General features: G+C 40.3%; 1 protein-coding gene across 1 annotated transcript in view; it reads right to left on the reverse strand.

The window, feature by feature from the left end:
• The window catches only part of TMEM163 (transmembrane protein 163), an 88214-nt gene that overhangs the window by 23950 nt on the left and 47035 nt on the right, over positions 1 to 17229 (reverse strand). Inside the window, exons 3-4 of the mRNA XM_071435437.1 lie at positions 11676 to 11719; positions 10485 to 10576 (exon numbers count right to left, since the gene is read on the reverse strand). Of these exons, the coding sequence (XP_071291538.1) occupies positions 10485 to 10576; positions 11676 to 11719 (136 nt within the window). The remainder of the gene's footprint in view (positions 1 to 10484; positions 10577 to 11675; positions 11720 to 17229) is intronic.

Genomic DNA, 17229 nt, shown 5'->3' on the forward strand with positions numbered 1-17229 from the left:
CAGGTAGCTATGAAAAGTACTGAGATTCAGGGACTTCCATCTCCACAAACTCAATTTTCAAGCTGCTATTAGTAAGTTAGCATTTTTCCCCCTCATTTTATGATAAAATTAATTTCCTAAGGAGAGTAACTCCCATGATCCAATTCATTTGCATTCAGCAGATGCAGAACAGCCTCCTAATTTGTGGATTTAGCCTTTATTCTATCTTAAAGTTTGCAATTCTTTGTTATAGTTCCATACAGATAGTGATAAGACTAAAATTCTGTAATGTTGCCAACATAGAATTGGAGATTAATCTCACTCAGATTTCTATGGTAATTAATCTCCAACATAATGAAGCAATTTTACCTTTAGCATGGTCTTGCCACACTAAACACCCTTTCCATGAGGTGACCCCTTTCAGATAAAGAGGCTGCTCCTCCAGGTGAGCAGCAGTCAGATTGATGTAAGACTGCAGGTTTAGATTCTCAGCTACCTGTTTGGTAACATTTTATAAAAAATAAATCAATAATAGCAATGAAATTACAAATATATGCTGAGTAACAAGCTTGGCTATAAACAACCTCAAAAGAACAAAAGGGAAAAGCTACACAAGGGTGACTGGAAATGGAGTTTTTCTCCTATCAACTGACTGCTATGAAACAGTCAAGGCAAAAATTTCCTCTTTTTAATTATCATCCCATTCTCTTTCTGGCAAATCTTTACAGCAGCACTGTACCCATGGAGCCCTTGGAAATTCCTCCTCTCATGTCAGCAAAGGTGGGACAACAGAATTAAGGATTCAGAAAAAGTTAGTGATGCATATGAACACAATCTGCAAAAATGTGTCAACTTTCTCCTAGCAGCTCACAGGGAGTGGTTTTGGGGCAGTAGGGAGGGAAACAGGTCTCAGCATTCGATGGTTTGTCTGTTACAGCCTGGAAACTATTTCATCACCACACTCCCAGTTCATTAAACTAATGCCTGAAACATGATGACACCATGTGGAATAAAACAAGTTTGTCAAGAGCAGTCTAATTACTTCCCAATTTTGTTCTATTCTCCCACCTGTTTCATTCACTGCAGTATCCCAGATTAGCTGACCTGTTTTGATTATATGGGTTATTTGGTGGGGGGTTTGGGGGTATTTATTATTCTAACCAAAGCAAAGAGGCTCACAGACCAACAGAAGAGTCTGGGATGGAAGGAACCTCCAAATGTCAGCTGGTCCAACCTTTCACAGCACCTGGATGAGATTCTCAGCACCCTGCCCAACTGCATCTTGGAAACTTCCCACAATGAGGGCTCTGCCACATCCCTGGGGAGGCTGTTCCAGTGATTGATTGCTCTCACTGTAAAAACTTCCTTTCTGGTATCAAGATTGCTTGCCTTATTTACAGAAAACATTTTGATCATTTCAACTGAGCTACAGGGGTAAATATGACAAAAAGAACTAGAAAAAAAAATCAATGTATAAAGCACAAGGATTTGTATTCGTATTCTTGAGATAGGAACTCTATTCTCACATTTGCAAAGCTGCCATCTAAACAAGCTTCTGTTCCTCATCCAATTCTCTGGCAGCCACAATGCTGTAAATAAAAGACAATACTTCTAATTTCTGCATGTATTCTGGTTACTCTACAAGAGCTGGTTTACCCTATTTTAATTCTGCACTTCCTTGATTCTTAAGAATCTTACCACATTATATTTTCCTAAGAGAAATGAGATTTCCACCATGGAAATTAATAGTGGAACAGTTTCTCAGAGAGGCTGTGGAGCCTCCATCCTTTGGAAGTTTTGGAGAGCTGACTGGATGAAGTTTGGAGTGCCTTATTCTGATCTCACAGCTCCCTCTGCTCTGAGCAAGAGCTTGTGCCAGAGACCTCCTGAGGCCCCTTCCAACCTGCAGTATCCTGTGAACCCATTAATTTTTAGTCAGAAAATCTTTAACTCTGCAGGCTCTGTCAAGATCTTTCAGTACTAATGACTCCTAATAGCCCACAGAAAAGAAAATGTTAAAATCTCTGCAGGCTGTTTTCACCACTGAAGTGGTGAAAAATATTATTCTGCAAGAAACTGTAAGTTCACATTAAAATGAGCTGCAGGCCAATATGAGCTCTAAGCCCAGGAGTAATGTGAGCTTCTTCAGCAAAGCTGAGAAAATCAGTTTTATGATGGATACAGAATTTAATCTCTGGGTAAACCCCCCAATTAAACCTCTAGAGTTTAAGGAAGAAAAAAATATATAAAATTAATTATTCTAATAAAAACTGTAAAAGTGCTAAATCCTGTTTCCCTATGATTAGAAGGGATTTTAGGATTAGTGGCTGACAGAGTGAATATCATGCAGGGAATCATTCAGGGGAAGTCACATGCTGTAACACAGAAGGCAATTGTCCAGGAGGTTTTTGCTGTCAGAAGATAGGAAAATATTTTTGAGCATGAAGTATTCACTCAGTTTCTAATTCTGTATCTATACTTTTTTCTCAATTGTCTTCCAATTGTTCCTCCCCGTGGGAGGAACCCTTTACTATCTCTCTGCCTTGCTGGTACTCTTGTTTTCATTCTTCCTTCCCCAAACCAAACACACATTACATTCTGTGACTGCTCCTTCATTAATAACTTGGAACTTGCAATAACCTGCTCCACATTTCTTCTGGGGGAGAGGCTGTCAGCCTGTTTAAACACTGGAACTATGGCAGCTCTCACAGCCTCCTTAACACAGCCAAGTGTAAAATGCCAATTACAGCCAGCCCAGGAATCCTCAAGTGCAGTCAAAACTGAATGTTGGAATCTAAAGGATAAGGATTTGGAGGAAAAGGTTCAAATTTGGCCACCAAAAAAAATGATTTTCTGGTGGCAAATAAGTGGGATCTGCTTGATGGAGATGATGAGAAGCAGGGTAGGGAAAATCTGCTGTCACACAAGTGAGGGATAGGAGGAATTGAGCAAGAGCCACTCCTGCCATGGAAAAAGGGTGTGAAAAGAAGCAGAGGGGAGCCCCAAGGAGCTGAGCTGGGGGTGTCTGCCCGCAGCACCCTGCTCACAGCCCAGGCACAGCAGGGGCAGGTGGCAGCAGCAGCTCCGTTCTGGGGACTGCACCTCTGTGGCAGCAAGGGCCTGCCCAGTGCACAGCACACTGTGCCACAGCTCTGCTGCTCTTTCCTTTAAATAGAGAATTCCAAATTACAATGCAGCTGTTCACTAACATTTGCTGCTGTTCTGCAACGTGGCAGTCACATTTTTCATGAGGGTGACATCCAGAACTCCGGCAACTGTAACATCTGCCTCTGAAACTCATTAAAGGACTTTTTCTAAAAAGAACTAGCCACTGTGACATATTATGGTAATACACAGGCAAAAGATGCAATATTAGCTTCAGTCTTGAGAGTCCTGTCATGCTCTACTGCTAATCTAAAGCTTCCTTGTGTCCAATTAGGCAGTTGTATTAGCTACTGGTGTAGCTTCTCTGTTATCAAGTGTAGCTCCTGGAGAGGTTTTGGACACCAAACTGTACAGAATCACAGCTGTTCAGGGTATTTACACCTGTCTGGTGCTCAGTGAGGAGGGAATGGAGTCAATTTAAGACACTCTTTAAAAGGAACCAAGTGGGCTTGCTGTTCATCACACATGTTCCATAATCCACCCCCAACTGCCAGGATCCAGATCAGCATCATTACAGCTACTCTGTTTTTCTCACCATAAAAAAACATAAGCCCAAACTAGATTACACAATAAAGAGAATACAAGTAATAGTCCAAATGACCACTGAAAATCAATTTTTCAATTATTGTGTGTAATATCACATGGTCTAACTTAAAAGACACGGAGGGGAAATGCTGTTTATGTCTGAGACTCAGATCAGCTCTGCTAGGGAACCATTTCATGCTGAAAGTGTTACAGGCCTTCTAAAACTTTTATTATCCCTTAGGATTTCAACTGGTTGCTGCAGAACAGGGCATTTACATACTTTAACATCCTGCAGCTGAACTGGGGCAACATTTCCATAAATAATTTGATACTCCAGGTATGGAATATCTACCAGAAAAAGCTAACAGACATTTCTACAACTGGGGGGACTTCAAAAACTCTCAGGACCTATTTTCTAGCTCCTAGGTCTGCACAGGCTCTGTACACTTGGAGTACACCTGCCTTACAGCCACCCTCCTGGCTCCAGCACTGCTCCTCCCTTGCAGCAGATGATCAGAGACTCTGCCATTCCCCTCAACCTAGAAATTAAACCCTTTTGAGAACTTCTATAATGTTCATTTTTATGGTGATCATCAAACTCCAGCACAGGAAACATCATATCCCTGATTTTATATACATAGGCCTATGTGTAAATAGTAGGCAATATACACAAATCCTGCTTAATCAACCACCAGTCAAGTAAAAGGAAAGGCTTTCATAGGTTTTGGATCTAGCTCCAGTAAAATCATTGCCAAGTCTACAGATGCCACAGTTTTTGAAACAGATTTTAGAATATATAAATATATACATTTTCTATTTCAAATTTAATATAACTTGTATGTGCAATGATTTTTTGGGTGTGTTTGCACAAGGCATAAATGCATTTCTGTCTGGGTAAGAGCAAAGTTTGTGATTTATTTACTTTTTTTCTGAATATGGGATAATGAATTTATGGAGAAATTATGATGTTTGTTAAATCAGCCATATGAAGCACCTCTTGTATCTGGCACTGCACCTGGATGTAGAATTTTGTCCAAATATCTCAGAAGAAAGAATGATTTAGAAATTTTCAGTGTGGTTAAGAAGAAACTATACCTCTGCTCCTATAAAGCAGATATCCAAGCACAGGTGAACACTCCCTTTGAAAACTCCTTATTTTGAGCCTCATTCTGTAGGAGAGACGTGAAAATGTGCTGTGAGACCAAACCCCTGGGAGCTGAGAACCACGCATGAGCTGCAGAGGTGGCTCTGAGCTGTTTGCAGCTCCATGCAGTTGACATTTTTCCAGATCACTTAGGTATTCCATTCACTCATCACAAAAGAGCTTTGCCTCCAGCCACAGAGGTTTGCCCTGAACTGTGGGTAGGTGTGGATTTTGCCATCTGTGCTTCAAGTCTCTTTCATGTGCATGGTATAGATAAAATTATCCACAGTTTTTTCAATGTGACTGATATGTTGGGTCTGAACCCAGAGGATTATTTTCATTCAACACTACCTAAATAGACAGTGCTCATTTAGCTGGGTTAACCAGTACAGCAGAGCCAACCCTCACATGAAAATTTAAATACAATAGAAATACTGAAAATTTGGGTGGTTTTATTCAATTCTGTGAACCAAGAGAGAACATGCCCTGGAACCATCTAGATCAATATGCTTTCTTTTAGAATCAGAGGAAGAGAGAAGAGCCAGACCTAACTTTGCAGTATGACAGCCATAAAAGGTGGCTTCTAATTCTTTCAAGCTTTGAGTGCAAAAGTAGGATACATCAGAATCCCCATATTCCCCATATGCCTAATTGTAATGCACATATATTCAGTATAACTTCTGCAAGACTCCCCATGGCCAGATACCAGGGTAAATATTCCCAAGTGGTGTCATCTGAACATGAGCAAGAGAGAAAAAAGGGTTACAATTACTTTGGAAGGAGAGGCTCTCTCTCTCTCTTAGGGTCTCATCACATTTCCTCATGTGATTTCTCACATAATTTCTGATGAGGAGCAATCAAATATCTTTCTTAGAGACTGCTTTAGCTGAAGCTAAATAAGAAATTCTTGGATTAAGCTGTTATAGCTGTGTTCTTCTGAATGTCAAAACAGGTGAGATCACCAGTTCTTCCTCCCCATAGTTTAGGAATCCATTAAGAAGCAAATCCTCTGAGCAGGCATTCTTCAGGGGGCAAATGGGCTCAGCATCCTGAAGGTACCAAATCCACAGCCACAGCTGAGGTGAGGAGATGAAAGTTAAGTTACAGGCACATAGCAGAGCATTTAGGTAATGTCTAATTGCAAAATGACTCTTCTCTTCTGGCAAAAGCTTTCTCAGAAGCAGGTGGAGGCATGACAGATATTTGCACCCATGTCTACCACACTGTAGATTTTAATTCCTGTAATTTTAGTATTACTGCTCATGTTTCAGATAACAGCTCCACCAATAGAAAAAAAAAGAAAGGACATATCTGCATTCATTATGTATTATGTCATGGCAACATAGAGCACCACAAGTGTGTTTAAAATGATTAATCCACAATATAATTTAATTTTCTAATTAGGTAATTAAGGAATGCATAGCCAGAGTCTGAAATACGCAATCAAAAAAACCAAGCAAACAAACAAACAGAACCACAACACCAAAACAGTGAAAGAAACATAAGAAATGTGTGTCTTCTGCTCTTGCCATAATCCAGAATGTTCATTATGAGTCAGGATTCCTATTTACTCTGGCACTGGGTTAAGAAAGATGTTGACAGACTGGTTCCTGGGAAACACAGAATTTAACTTGATACCATCAACAAAATAATATATAGCAAACACCAGCTGCAACTGTCAAGAATCACTGTTTTAAATATGCTGTACAGAGTTGGGTTTTGCAATAAAAAACCCAGTAGCCAAAAATCCCAGAATGGATCCCACAGGCATAGGCAGATACTGGGTCCTGTACTGCATTGTACAGAAAAGCAAGATATTTCCAACCAGCTGTACTGAAAGAGCTCTGGGTTTTAAAGATTTCCCATAAGGCTGTGTACATGTAGTTTGTTATTCTGTTTTTCCAATCCTTCCTTTTTTGGTGGTATTTCTCACTTTCTCCTCAGACACAGCTCCTGCACTCCAGCCAAGTCCTGCATTCCTGAATTTAACAGAAGCTAAAAGCTGCCCCTGGCTGTGTAGCCAGTGAGTAGTTCAACATCTTATGAGACATTTTTCCAGTCTTCTATTAAGAAATTTCTTCTATAGCTCTTGACTGAGTTTATTTAAGCACGTGAAAAACCACTGTTGCCAAACCAGTGTCAATAAAGTTCTTCTTCAGCAGATTTATACTTGCTTCAGCAACCCAATAAGCTACCAAGTTGCTAAGGGTTTACTAAAGGGCAAAATATTCAAGGCATTTGTAAACTGGATATGGAGAGCAGCCAGGAGGACCACTGACATTTCTTTGCACGTCTTAAACACCTCAGTCAATTTCAGTTGTAGATTTTCATCTTTAGTGGACATTTCAAATTATTTCTCCGGTTATTTCAGCACTTTTTTCTTTCTTTAATTCCTTGATCATTGCTTTTTGATGGCTTGTTCAGCACCTTTACATTTCCTGCATGTTAATTTACAACCTAGCAGATCACACTGAGCAGATCAAGCACTCATGAACTATGCATGTACTCTGACTCTCTTCCCAGATATCTGTAGTCCTTCCCAACTCTTGCATTGCCTCAAGACCTACAATTCTCTCAAGGACTCTTCTAAAAAAGCATCAAATATTCATCCCACTCCCACATACTCTTTCATTAATGAGCCAGCTAGGCAGAGCCAAGCAGTGTCTCAATCTTGCAGTGGTTTAATTCCTGGTCTTGGTGAATGTTTTAGCCTTGGCTTTTATTTCATGTGGGCACCAATGACACATCCAGGAGCAGTCTGAGCAACAGCAGGAAGGGTGACAGAACTCTAGAAGAGGCAGTAAAGGACTCTGGAGCTAAAGGAATTTTCTCATCAATGCTCCCAGTGAAAGCAGAGCTTTGAGATGGCTGAATCTGGAGAATCAACAAATGGTTACAGGGCTGGTGCCACTGCCAGGGGTTCAGCCTCTTCTGAGCTGTGTGTGGTTGACACCCTGGAGGGAAGGGACGAACCAAAGGGATGAACTCTGAAAAAGAACCTTCTCATCTCACCCCAGAAAACAAGAGAAATCAAATGATCTAATAAAAATGAAACACATTAAGCAGAGTTAAGCTCAGCAGGACACATTTGCATGATGGTTTCAGCACTCCAGTTGCCCTGAAGTCAAATGGAAATGCATTGGTTCCTCTGAGCAGAACTTGGCACAGCAAGCATTTCTGTACCCTTGGGAGTGCCAGCCCATCAATGCTGCAGCTCCAACTGCCATATGGCTACAGCTTAGGCAAGACTACGCATTTCTTTCACATCTTAGCATTTTATTCTCAGTATTTAATTCACAGCACATCATGAGTCAGGCTGCATTCTCTGTGCCTTCTCCTGGAGGTGTGTTTTTCAGGCTATCTTTATGTTCTCTCTCAATGACGTCCAGGAGCTGGGACTGACTCTAACGCTGCCTTCCCATGAGAGGCTTTACACTGATTTTAACAGATTTTGGATCAATCTCTTGCTGTCAGGTTTATGAAAGAGGAGGTTTTATAAATTTGCAAAACACAATTAATTGGCAATTCCACTTGGCTTTTGCCAAGGAGATAAGGGTTTTTTCAGATCTGTTAGGATACACAGACAAGTGTAATATTTAAATCAATAAGAGAGACCTATAAATAAAGAACTAAACTGAAGCTACTTTGGCACACCTTATTCTGGTAAACAGACCCCTGCACTTGGGCAGAATATGGCCAGGCACACAAAAACAGGAATAACACACAGCACAACCTAAGAACCCACACAGTCCAGGAGTCTGAGGGAGGAGGCTCACAGAAAACAGGGATGGTGACAGACCAGGTGGAGTTAGAGGCACATATGATGCAAAGATTGATTATTCATAAGCTGAGCAAGCAGCCAGCAGGCATCATTGCAACATTCTCCCAGTGTCAAGGAGGAAAAACAATTACGTGCAGTGTTTCAAGCTAGAGATTGATTAAACACAACAGGAAATTAGAAATGTGGTTCCCTCAAAAATCTGACACAGTAAGAGCTGCCTCAAGCAGCACAACCATCTCATCATCTCTTTGCTTTCAGTACTGTGGTGGCAACACAGTTCTGGAAACAGGGATAACCAGGCTGCTATCCAGTGATTCATATTCCCAGCACATGGGAACATTCTTTCACTTGATACTGAACTCATAATGAAACCCAAACTGTCTTCAACTAATGGGCATGGCAAGTAATTCACTGACTTAATTCAGTCTTATTAAAGCAGAGGGATTATATGAAAGCAAATTAAAAATGAGCATAAAAAACCAGGAAAATATGTTTACTATTTTGCCTGTTCACTTTACTGGCTTAGCCACAGGGATATGTTGAGTCCTCTTTTGTATATTGTATTCTTTTAAATACTTTACAAGGTTCACTTGAAAAATTTCAAAAATATGTTAATTGAATGTTGACAGGAATCTCTGTGGACACCCACAAAAGCAAGATGCTAAGAAAATGTCTGCTAAAATCTCCAAATCTGTGCAGGAAGACTAATTTTAATCACATTTTTCTGATTTTATTTTTATGAATCAATGCCACATCAGTCTTTTATGGCCTTTTATTCCAAACTGTTCTGTATGGAGCCCTGCCAGAAAGGAACTCACAGCCCTGGCAAGCTGTTGCATGAGCCTGAGTTAAGGCATGTAAAAATACTGCTTACTTTTTCTCAGTTTTTAGAAAAAGATTGTGAAGATGTGATTGAGACCCTCCAGGGTGGTTTTTTTGTTGTTGGTTTTCGGTAGGTTTTTTTTATCCTATCAGTTATGCAACGTTTGGTTTCATCAAGCTGCCCTTTGTTAAAAGGACATCATGAGAGGTGTTTCAGCCCAGAACCTACTGTATCCCCCTCTACTGTAAAATTGCAGTCCATTCCAGGGGACAGTTGAACTAATTTCCAGCCAGATGGGATGCTGCCAGAAATGGCAGTACAGAGAAAAACCAAAAACAGGCAAATATATTGCAATTCTCCACCTAGATGCCCAAAATTCAAATAAGAATTTTAAAACTTTTTTATGCACTAATTGGAAAAATTCTTGGTTCAATCTCCACCTAATCCTCTCAGGTATCATATGAATCACCCATAGAAATGCTGCACGATGATGCAGAACACAATTCCCACTGTGATCAATACTGCACTTCATATGTAAAGACCTTTTCCCCCCGCCATAGGACATATACATCAAACATTTAATATGGAAAAAATTTGCTTGCAAAGTAAGCATAAAGAAGACATGCATCATTGCTATACTCTTACTTTAAAAAAAAAGTGATTTATATTCAACCTTCTTGAGAGAAGTACAAATATAATACAAGCATCAATTTCAAAAAACATACTCTAGTAAGAATAACTCAGTAAGATGCGAAATGAAAGATTTACAAATCTATTACAGATTGCAAATACAGTTCACTTGATACAGGTGCTGCAAGAGAAACCAAATTCCAAAGGCCTTGTCATTGCTACGTTGGCTAAAAAGAAACTGAAAATCCCAACCACGGGGAGGTTTGCCTAAGGAGGGGCTGCGTGTTTGGGAGCGAGCAGTGAGCTGGCAGAAGGAAAGAATACTTGCTGACAGGACAAAATGCTTTTGTCAAAGCTCTGGAATGTGCAGCCCCCCAGCCCGACACCAAAAGCTCTGCAGGCCCCTGGCAGAGGCAGAAGGAGTGCAGTGTACTCACATGTACTCCCTGTGTGCAGAGTGCACCGCGGCCGCGTTGCTGTAGCGCCACAGAACTATCGCCGATGACAAAACGTCCAGGGTGGCATCAAACTGCAAGAGAGACAGAGCCCATTGTCCTGTGGGCCACTCAGTGTGCCCTGCACTAAGAGCACAGCATTTACCATCCTGCTGCACAGACACAAAGCAGCTTCAAATAAATCACTTTAATGAGGGCGCGATTTACGTTTATTGAATTGATTTTCACGTTTTTGCCGTGTATTATTGCACAGTGATACACTTCAGAGCTCAGAAAGTCAATGAAAGGATTTAAAAAAATTGAATTTTTAATCTATCAGCTGTGAAGAAGTTAAGAAAAAACAAACATCACAGTCTGCCACTGTAGCACTCCAAGAGTTAAAATACTAATACGATCCTAATGCAAAGACTGTAAAGAAATAAGCATAGAAAAATGCCTGCAGTCACTAATTTCCTGCAAGAGCTTTTGTTTCCAACCAAGAAAATATTAACTTCTTCTCCAAAATCCCACCCCGATTTCATCATACATGAATTTATTATTCTGTATCATCAGCAAAATTGCCAGGTTTGTATTCTCAATTAATGCAGATGTGGTGTCAGGAACACTGAAAACCAGGCTTGTCCCATGTCAAACTTCCTACAGAGTCAATCTGACCTTCAGAATTGAAAGCTAAAGATGAATTGTTTGATATGAGTCATTGCTTGTCATTAGGAATTTTTTGCTCTGCCACGAATCTGGAAAGTCATGGCAAGGACTGGAGAGGAAAGCTGCCCTCCCAAAGTCAAGAACAGTCTCAGCATCAGCTTCAATGGGAAGAGTTCAGAAGGGAAATTCAGAATTTGGTTCAAGTTCAACAACAAAAATGATTTGTAGCTGAGAGATTTTGTATAAGAAAACCATATCTGCTGGATAACATCTATCAACACTAAGGTATAAGCATGGGTTTTAGCTCCAGGATGGGACTTAATGGGCAGAAAAGGAAAAAGTATAATTAGAGTATCTTTGCCACCCTTTCCAATTCTTGACTTTAACAATATGTTTTCTAATCCATTATTGACTTTGCACACCTTTCCATGAACTTACCATAAGAAAAAATGCAGTATTTCATGTTCAGAAAAGGCCCTTGGAAAAGAAAAAAAGAGTAGATAATATTTCAATTGTATCTCTACTTACAGCAAATCCAAAGGATGATGCACTGTATCTCATTACGGAGACAGCTGAAGGAAAGAAAATATTGTTTAGAATAAATTTAAACTTTCTTTGCATTTTTTTTTCTTTTTCTGCTGTTTAAGAGCTACAAAACCAGTTTTAACACATGGATTTACTTTCACCCAATTCCCACTAGAACAACACTTAGAAAATGTCTACAAAAAGACTTTTGCCACAGGAAATGGTCAGAACACTGAAGAGATTTCTTCCAAAACTGTAATGGGGGAGATTGAGCAGCATTCAAGTCTGCTCATGAAAGAAGCTGTGGTTCACATGCAGATTTTAACAAAAACATTTTGAAACCACAATACCAAACTCCCAGAAAACTTAACACATCTCAAAGTGCTCCTTGCTCCAGCCAGGAGTTCCAGGCCACCTGAACTGGATGACAGAAAACCATGCAGGCCCATTGAGACACCTTGAGTGCCATCTTTTGGCAAAAAGCCCAAGGGTAACTCACACAGCCCCAAGAAATGCTGCAGATCCCACAACTGCCGTGACTTCCAATGCAAAAATATCAGGAGGAGAAGTTTTGAGCAGCCCTGGTTTTGACCACATAGTACCTTCTAAAACATAACCAAGACTGAGAATGTGCTAATACCTAGGAAAAAAACACAATTTAAAAAAATTTTACTCCTCACATCCTAGTTTCATCACTTCATTTTCTAATTCTAGGAAGGCTTGTGCCAGAACAAATACTCCAAAAGCCCAGAGGAATAGCAGGGAAGAAGCAGTGGGACAACTCCTCCTCTCCAGCAGTGGGAGAGGAGCCTCCTGGAGATGGGACTGCACCAAATGCAGCTCTCAGGGTCACAGCAACCCCAGGCAAGCTCTCAGGCACTGGGCACTCCATCCTTTTTGCTATGTTTTGTGAAGGGCCACCTGAACCTCTGCTCCCTGGACAAACTCACAGAGCTCCAGCTCCTGTATTTAGAGGGCTTGAAATAAAGCCTAGAAGGATTGATTTGTCTACTCTTATATGAACAGATACCAGCTAACTTAATGAGAACATATTCTTGTAGAACAAATACCAAATAAACCAAAAAACAGACTCATCAATGACTTCTGTCAATCTCAGGCTGACAAACACAATATCTGGTTCTCAGTGTTCATTAGAGCAGCTTGGCAGAAGAGACACTATGATTTGACTGTTCTTTTCAGTAACAGCAAGCTGCAGTTCTGTGGCACTTACCTGGGTAAACAGAAATTAAATTCTTGGGAAAAAAAACCTTTTTGCTATGGATCTAAGACCTAGGTGTGGTCATGAGCAAGCCAGATGTCACAAATATTTGGACTTTATCATTACATTTGGCCCAAACACAAAGAAAAGTCATCAAGGTTCCTCTCCAGACTCCAATTTTCTCAAAGCTGAAGAGAATTGAAACAGTGTAGATTTACCTCTCCCTCTCATTTTTAAACCATGATCTCCCACACTTCATTCCCTAGGTAAAAAAAGAAGCTGTATTTCTTGGTCAGACTTGCCAGTGATCTGCAAATTTCAACACTTCACTGCATAATAACATATTGCCTATCGAATTTTCATTGTCTGCCTCCTCAGAGGCATATAGTTTCAAAATCAGCAGACATTGCAAAAAAATGAAGGGGATTCACAGGTACATAGAAACTTGCAATGTTCCTGTCATTGCTGCTTCCATATGATGCTGTTCAAAGCAACACTTTTACTCCTATTTCTAGCTTACCCCTCTAGTGGAATCAACTCCTCCATTTTTACTCAGTTGCCAGTTTCTTTCCCAACTCAGATCCAGACTTGAAACTAACTAATTGTATGGTTCCTTTAAAAATGAATATGTAATTTCTCTGGTGATGAGCTGCATACAGATAGCTGTTCCACACCTTAAGGATGCTTGAAGGGACATATTTGGTATATTTAAAGCACAGGGAATTCTGCATGAGAACTATTTTTATTTTATGTATTCTATCACAGCAGTAACACACAATCTGTTTGTCCTGAGCTATCTAAAACAGCAGTGAAAAACAAGTATTAACTAACAGTGTCACAACTCTGCTCAAACCTTTTTGCTAATTAGTGAATATGACTAGGAGTGGCATCCTACAACACTAACTTTTAGTGGTAGAAGGCCGTAATAAAGGTAATAAAGAGCTTTTAAGCACTGGAAAGATGTATTTCTATATTATTTATTTGGGTTTATATTTTATACTGGTTTTCTAATGGAATAAACAACACATTTCTTTATCTTTCAGGGTCAAATAACAATGTTAAAGCACCTTCAGCCCTGACTTAAGCACATTAATACTTCTAGCTGACAAGTACAGTCATAAAGCCCCCCAGTAAGCCATCCCAGCTTAAACAGGATGTTTGTCCATGATTCCAGGCTCTGTGGCAGTGAAAGCAGCTCTAATATTGGATTACAGGGTATCAGCCAGCACAGGCTGCCCCAGTCCAACCACAGCCACTAAAAACAACTGGTTCCCACTGCAGACACTGGAGCTGGACACCCTTGGGGAGGTATTTCTTAGCAGCCAAGCATTTGAGAGCCCTGGGCAGAGGAATAATTGTGGTTCTTTTGCCTCCAGAGTCACTGCTGGGCTTCAGGAGGGCACTGCGGGGATGGGCCACGGAGCTTCTGCTGATCCCTCACCTTCCCCCTTCCCAAAGTGCATTTTCAGCTATGGAAAGTCATGGCAAGGACTGGAGAGGAATGGGGGGTTTTTCTTCCAGATGGGAATAAAACCCCCCCAGAGATTCCAAATCTCCACACTGAGCCAAAACAATGGTGGGGAACAAGAAATGAGGAAAGAACAGGGCAGGCAGCATAAAGCCACTGTGAGGCCATGCAGTGCCATGACAGGGGGAGCCTGCTTTTAGCTGTTTTATTGGCTAAATTGGACAGGGCTTTATTACCTCTACAATACAGCAGATAATCCTAATGCATTTTCCTGACATTTGTAAACAGAACTTGCAAGCAGTCAGAAGCTAAAAATAGAGCCAGCACAGTAAGCAACAAATCTGCCTCTGTCTCCACCTGCCCAGCAATATCAATTGGTGGAGTCTGCTGGCCTATAGGTCAGGTTTTGCTGGAATTCCTTTGCCCCTTTCAAAGTGATTCCAAACAATAATAATTAAAAAATAGCCTATTTCCCACACATTCTACCCTCAACAAAATGAGGGTTTTATTCATTTCATCTGCCTCAGAAATAAATCATGTAACTAAGGCCTTAACTCCACAGAATAGTTCCAATTTAACTTTCCAGACATCTAGTCTGCCACCAGCCTTTGGCAGGTTCAATCCAGCTCAGATTTGTTCTAGGGTGAGGACCCTGCTGTTAGCCTGGGACTCTCATTTCCTCCCCTGTGCTGGGAGAGCTCCCTGGCACCTTTTTGTACAAAGCTAGGAGACAAGAAATAGGATAGAAAATTAACTCTGACTCCAGATCTTTCAAACAAAAATTTTGGGGATGAGTCTGACTACAAATGAGAGATGGATAAAAACTGCTCCTCCACCTGTCATAAAAATCTCCTCTTACCTACTCAGAAAGGGAAAAGTTATTTTTAAGCAGCTCCTCTAGATGGGACAATCACTCCATCGTGTTTGCTTTGAAATTGGGCTTTCTGAAAGACAAGCTTGGATGTCAGCACATAAAATACCAAGGCTTCAAAAGCACATGACCTGCACTCGGGCAGAAATCAGTCAGGCAATCTGAACACTGCTGAAAATGGTGGGGTTTTGTCTCTATATATTACAATGCAGATCTTGCAGGTTGTACAGTCACGAGCAAGAGGAACTGGAAGTTCTGCTGAATCAGAAGCGAGACTGAAATGCAGTCTGTTTTCATTGCCTAGTGGTGGTAAAACATCTAAAACTAATGTTACAACAAATATTTCAAAATAAATTCATTCCAAACAGAGAAAACCAAATAAGCAGTTATTCTCTGAAAATCCCTCACAACAACTGAAGGCAAAGAACAGACATGTCTGATAGTATTAATAATTGTTAAAAATGCTACTGACCCAAATCAACAGGTGTCTCAGGTGCCTTCTCCCTTCCCCAAAATTCTAGTAGAGCAAAATGTAAGGATTTTTATGCACTTGCATTAAATTTCTGCAATCAGCATCTACAAATGGCTGCCACACATTCAGTATCTCAGACAGAAGTCTGCCAGATACCTTATCTTCATGGTAGATCCAGAGCTATCCACCAGTGTCATCCTTCTAGATCCATTTTTCTATCCCAAAGTAATTGGCAAAAGTGTAAAAACATTATCTAAACAAAATCCTTGGCTCATTTTCTCAGTTTATATTGCATCATTTAAAGGCCCTCATTGCTGCTCAGTACCACCACACTGTGATGTACCTACCAAGTGAAGCCTGAACTTCATGCACATCAAACCTGGATCTTCAGCTCATTAAAATTCACCACCAACTGTAAAGAGGTCCCCAGGAGGGTTCATTTTCCACCTGCCTGGAAGGTGTCACAGCAACTCTGTGCAGAATGAGCTGCAGGAGAGTCCTGGGAGATTTCAGTCCTTGGGGAAGTTCAGCTCTGGGACTGAGTGAACAAGGCTCTGGAGCCAGACATCAACTCTCCAGCTCTGCCACGCCTGGGGCATCACTCTCAGGCCAAGAAACCACAAAAATCTTCAAGGTATCCTGAAAAAAATCTTGGCAGATTCATCAAGGTAACAAATTTTGCAATTGGTAGTAGTAAAACCTTCCAGGAATAATTTTATTTCCTTGTCTATTATGCAGTTAATTATTTGGCTTGTTTGTTTGGCAATAGTCAAATCTTTAGCAGTTGCAAACTTCCATAACTTCATTTTCTGCAGTGAGATACAACAGCATATATAAGTTGAATGTATTCCTCATTTACTATTATTATTATTTAATCCTTATATTTTTATTATTATTATAGAAGAAAGTTTCAGGACTTTGTTCAAAGATTTTCTCTTAAGTTTAATCAAAATAGTTCTTTCCAGTTTGTTCACGTTAGCAGATTTTAAAATTATTATTATTATTATTATTATTATTATTATTATTATTATTGTCATTATTATTGCTGATGTCGGTATTTTCTATATTAAGTGGTTCATTTTTCAATATTTCAATTATAGAAGTTTTTAACACCTGTTTTTGTGGTTCTTGGAAAGAAATGCCTGTTCTCCCCTAATTCCCTTTGCTTACATGTCTTTTGTTTCCATTTGAAAGTGATTATCTATTACACCATGGTGCTCAGCAATAGCAACAGAGAACCAAGAATGGCAAAACACTCCTAAACCTCACTTAGGCTGCAGATTCACTTCTGTCTGATTTATATTTACCTCTCCTTTTGCCACCAAAAGAGCAGCCAGGCCTCCCTTGGTATGTCCCACAAATGGGCCAGACTGGGCAAACTCACAGGAATTCCCAATCCAGAACTGTGAAATAATCCTGCTACAGAAAACAAGGGATAACTTTCCAAATGATGGAAACATTGGAGAGCACAGTGACCCAGCTGCAATACACAGCAAACTGAGCACAGCAGTGATATAAAGAATCCTG

This window comes from Agelaius tricolor, unplaced genomic scaffold (genome assembly GCF_023055355.1).
Source record: "Agelaius tricolor isolate 1412-34295 unplaced genomic scaffold, bAgeTri1.0.p SCAF_10, whole genome shotgun sequence".
Lineage (NCBI taxonomy): Eukaryota > Metazoa > Chordata > Aves > Passeriformes > Icteridae > Agelaius > Agelaius tricolor.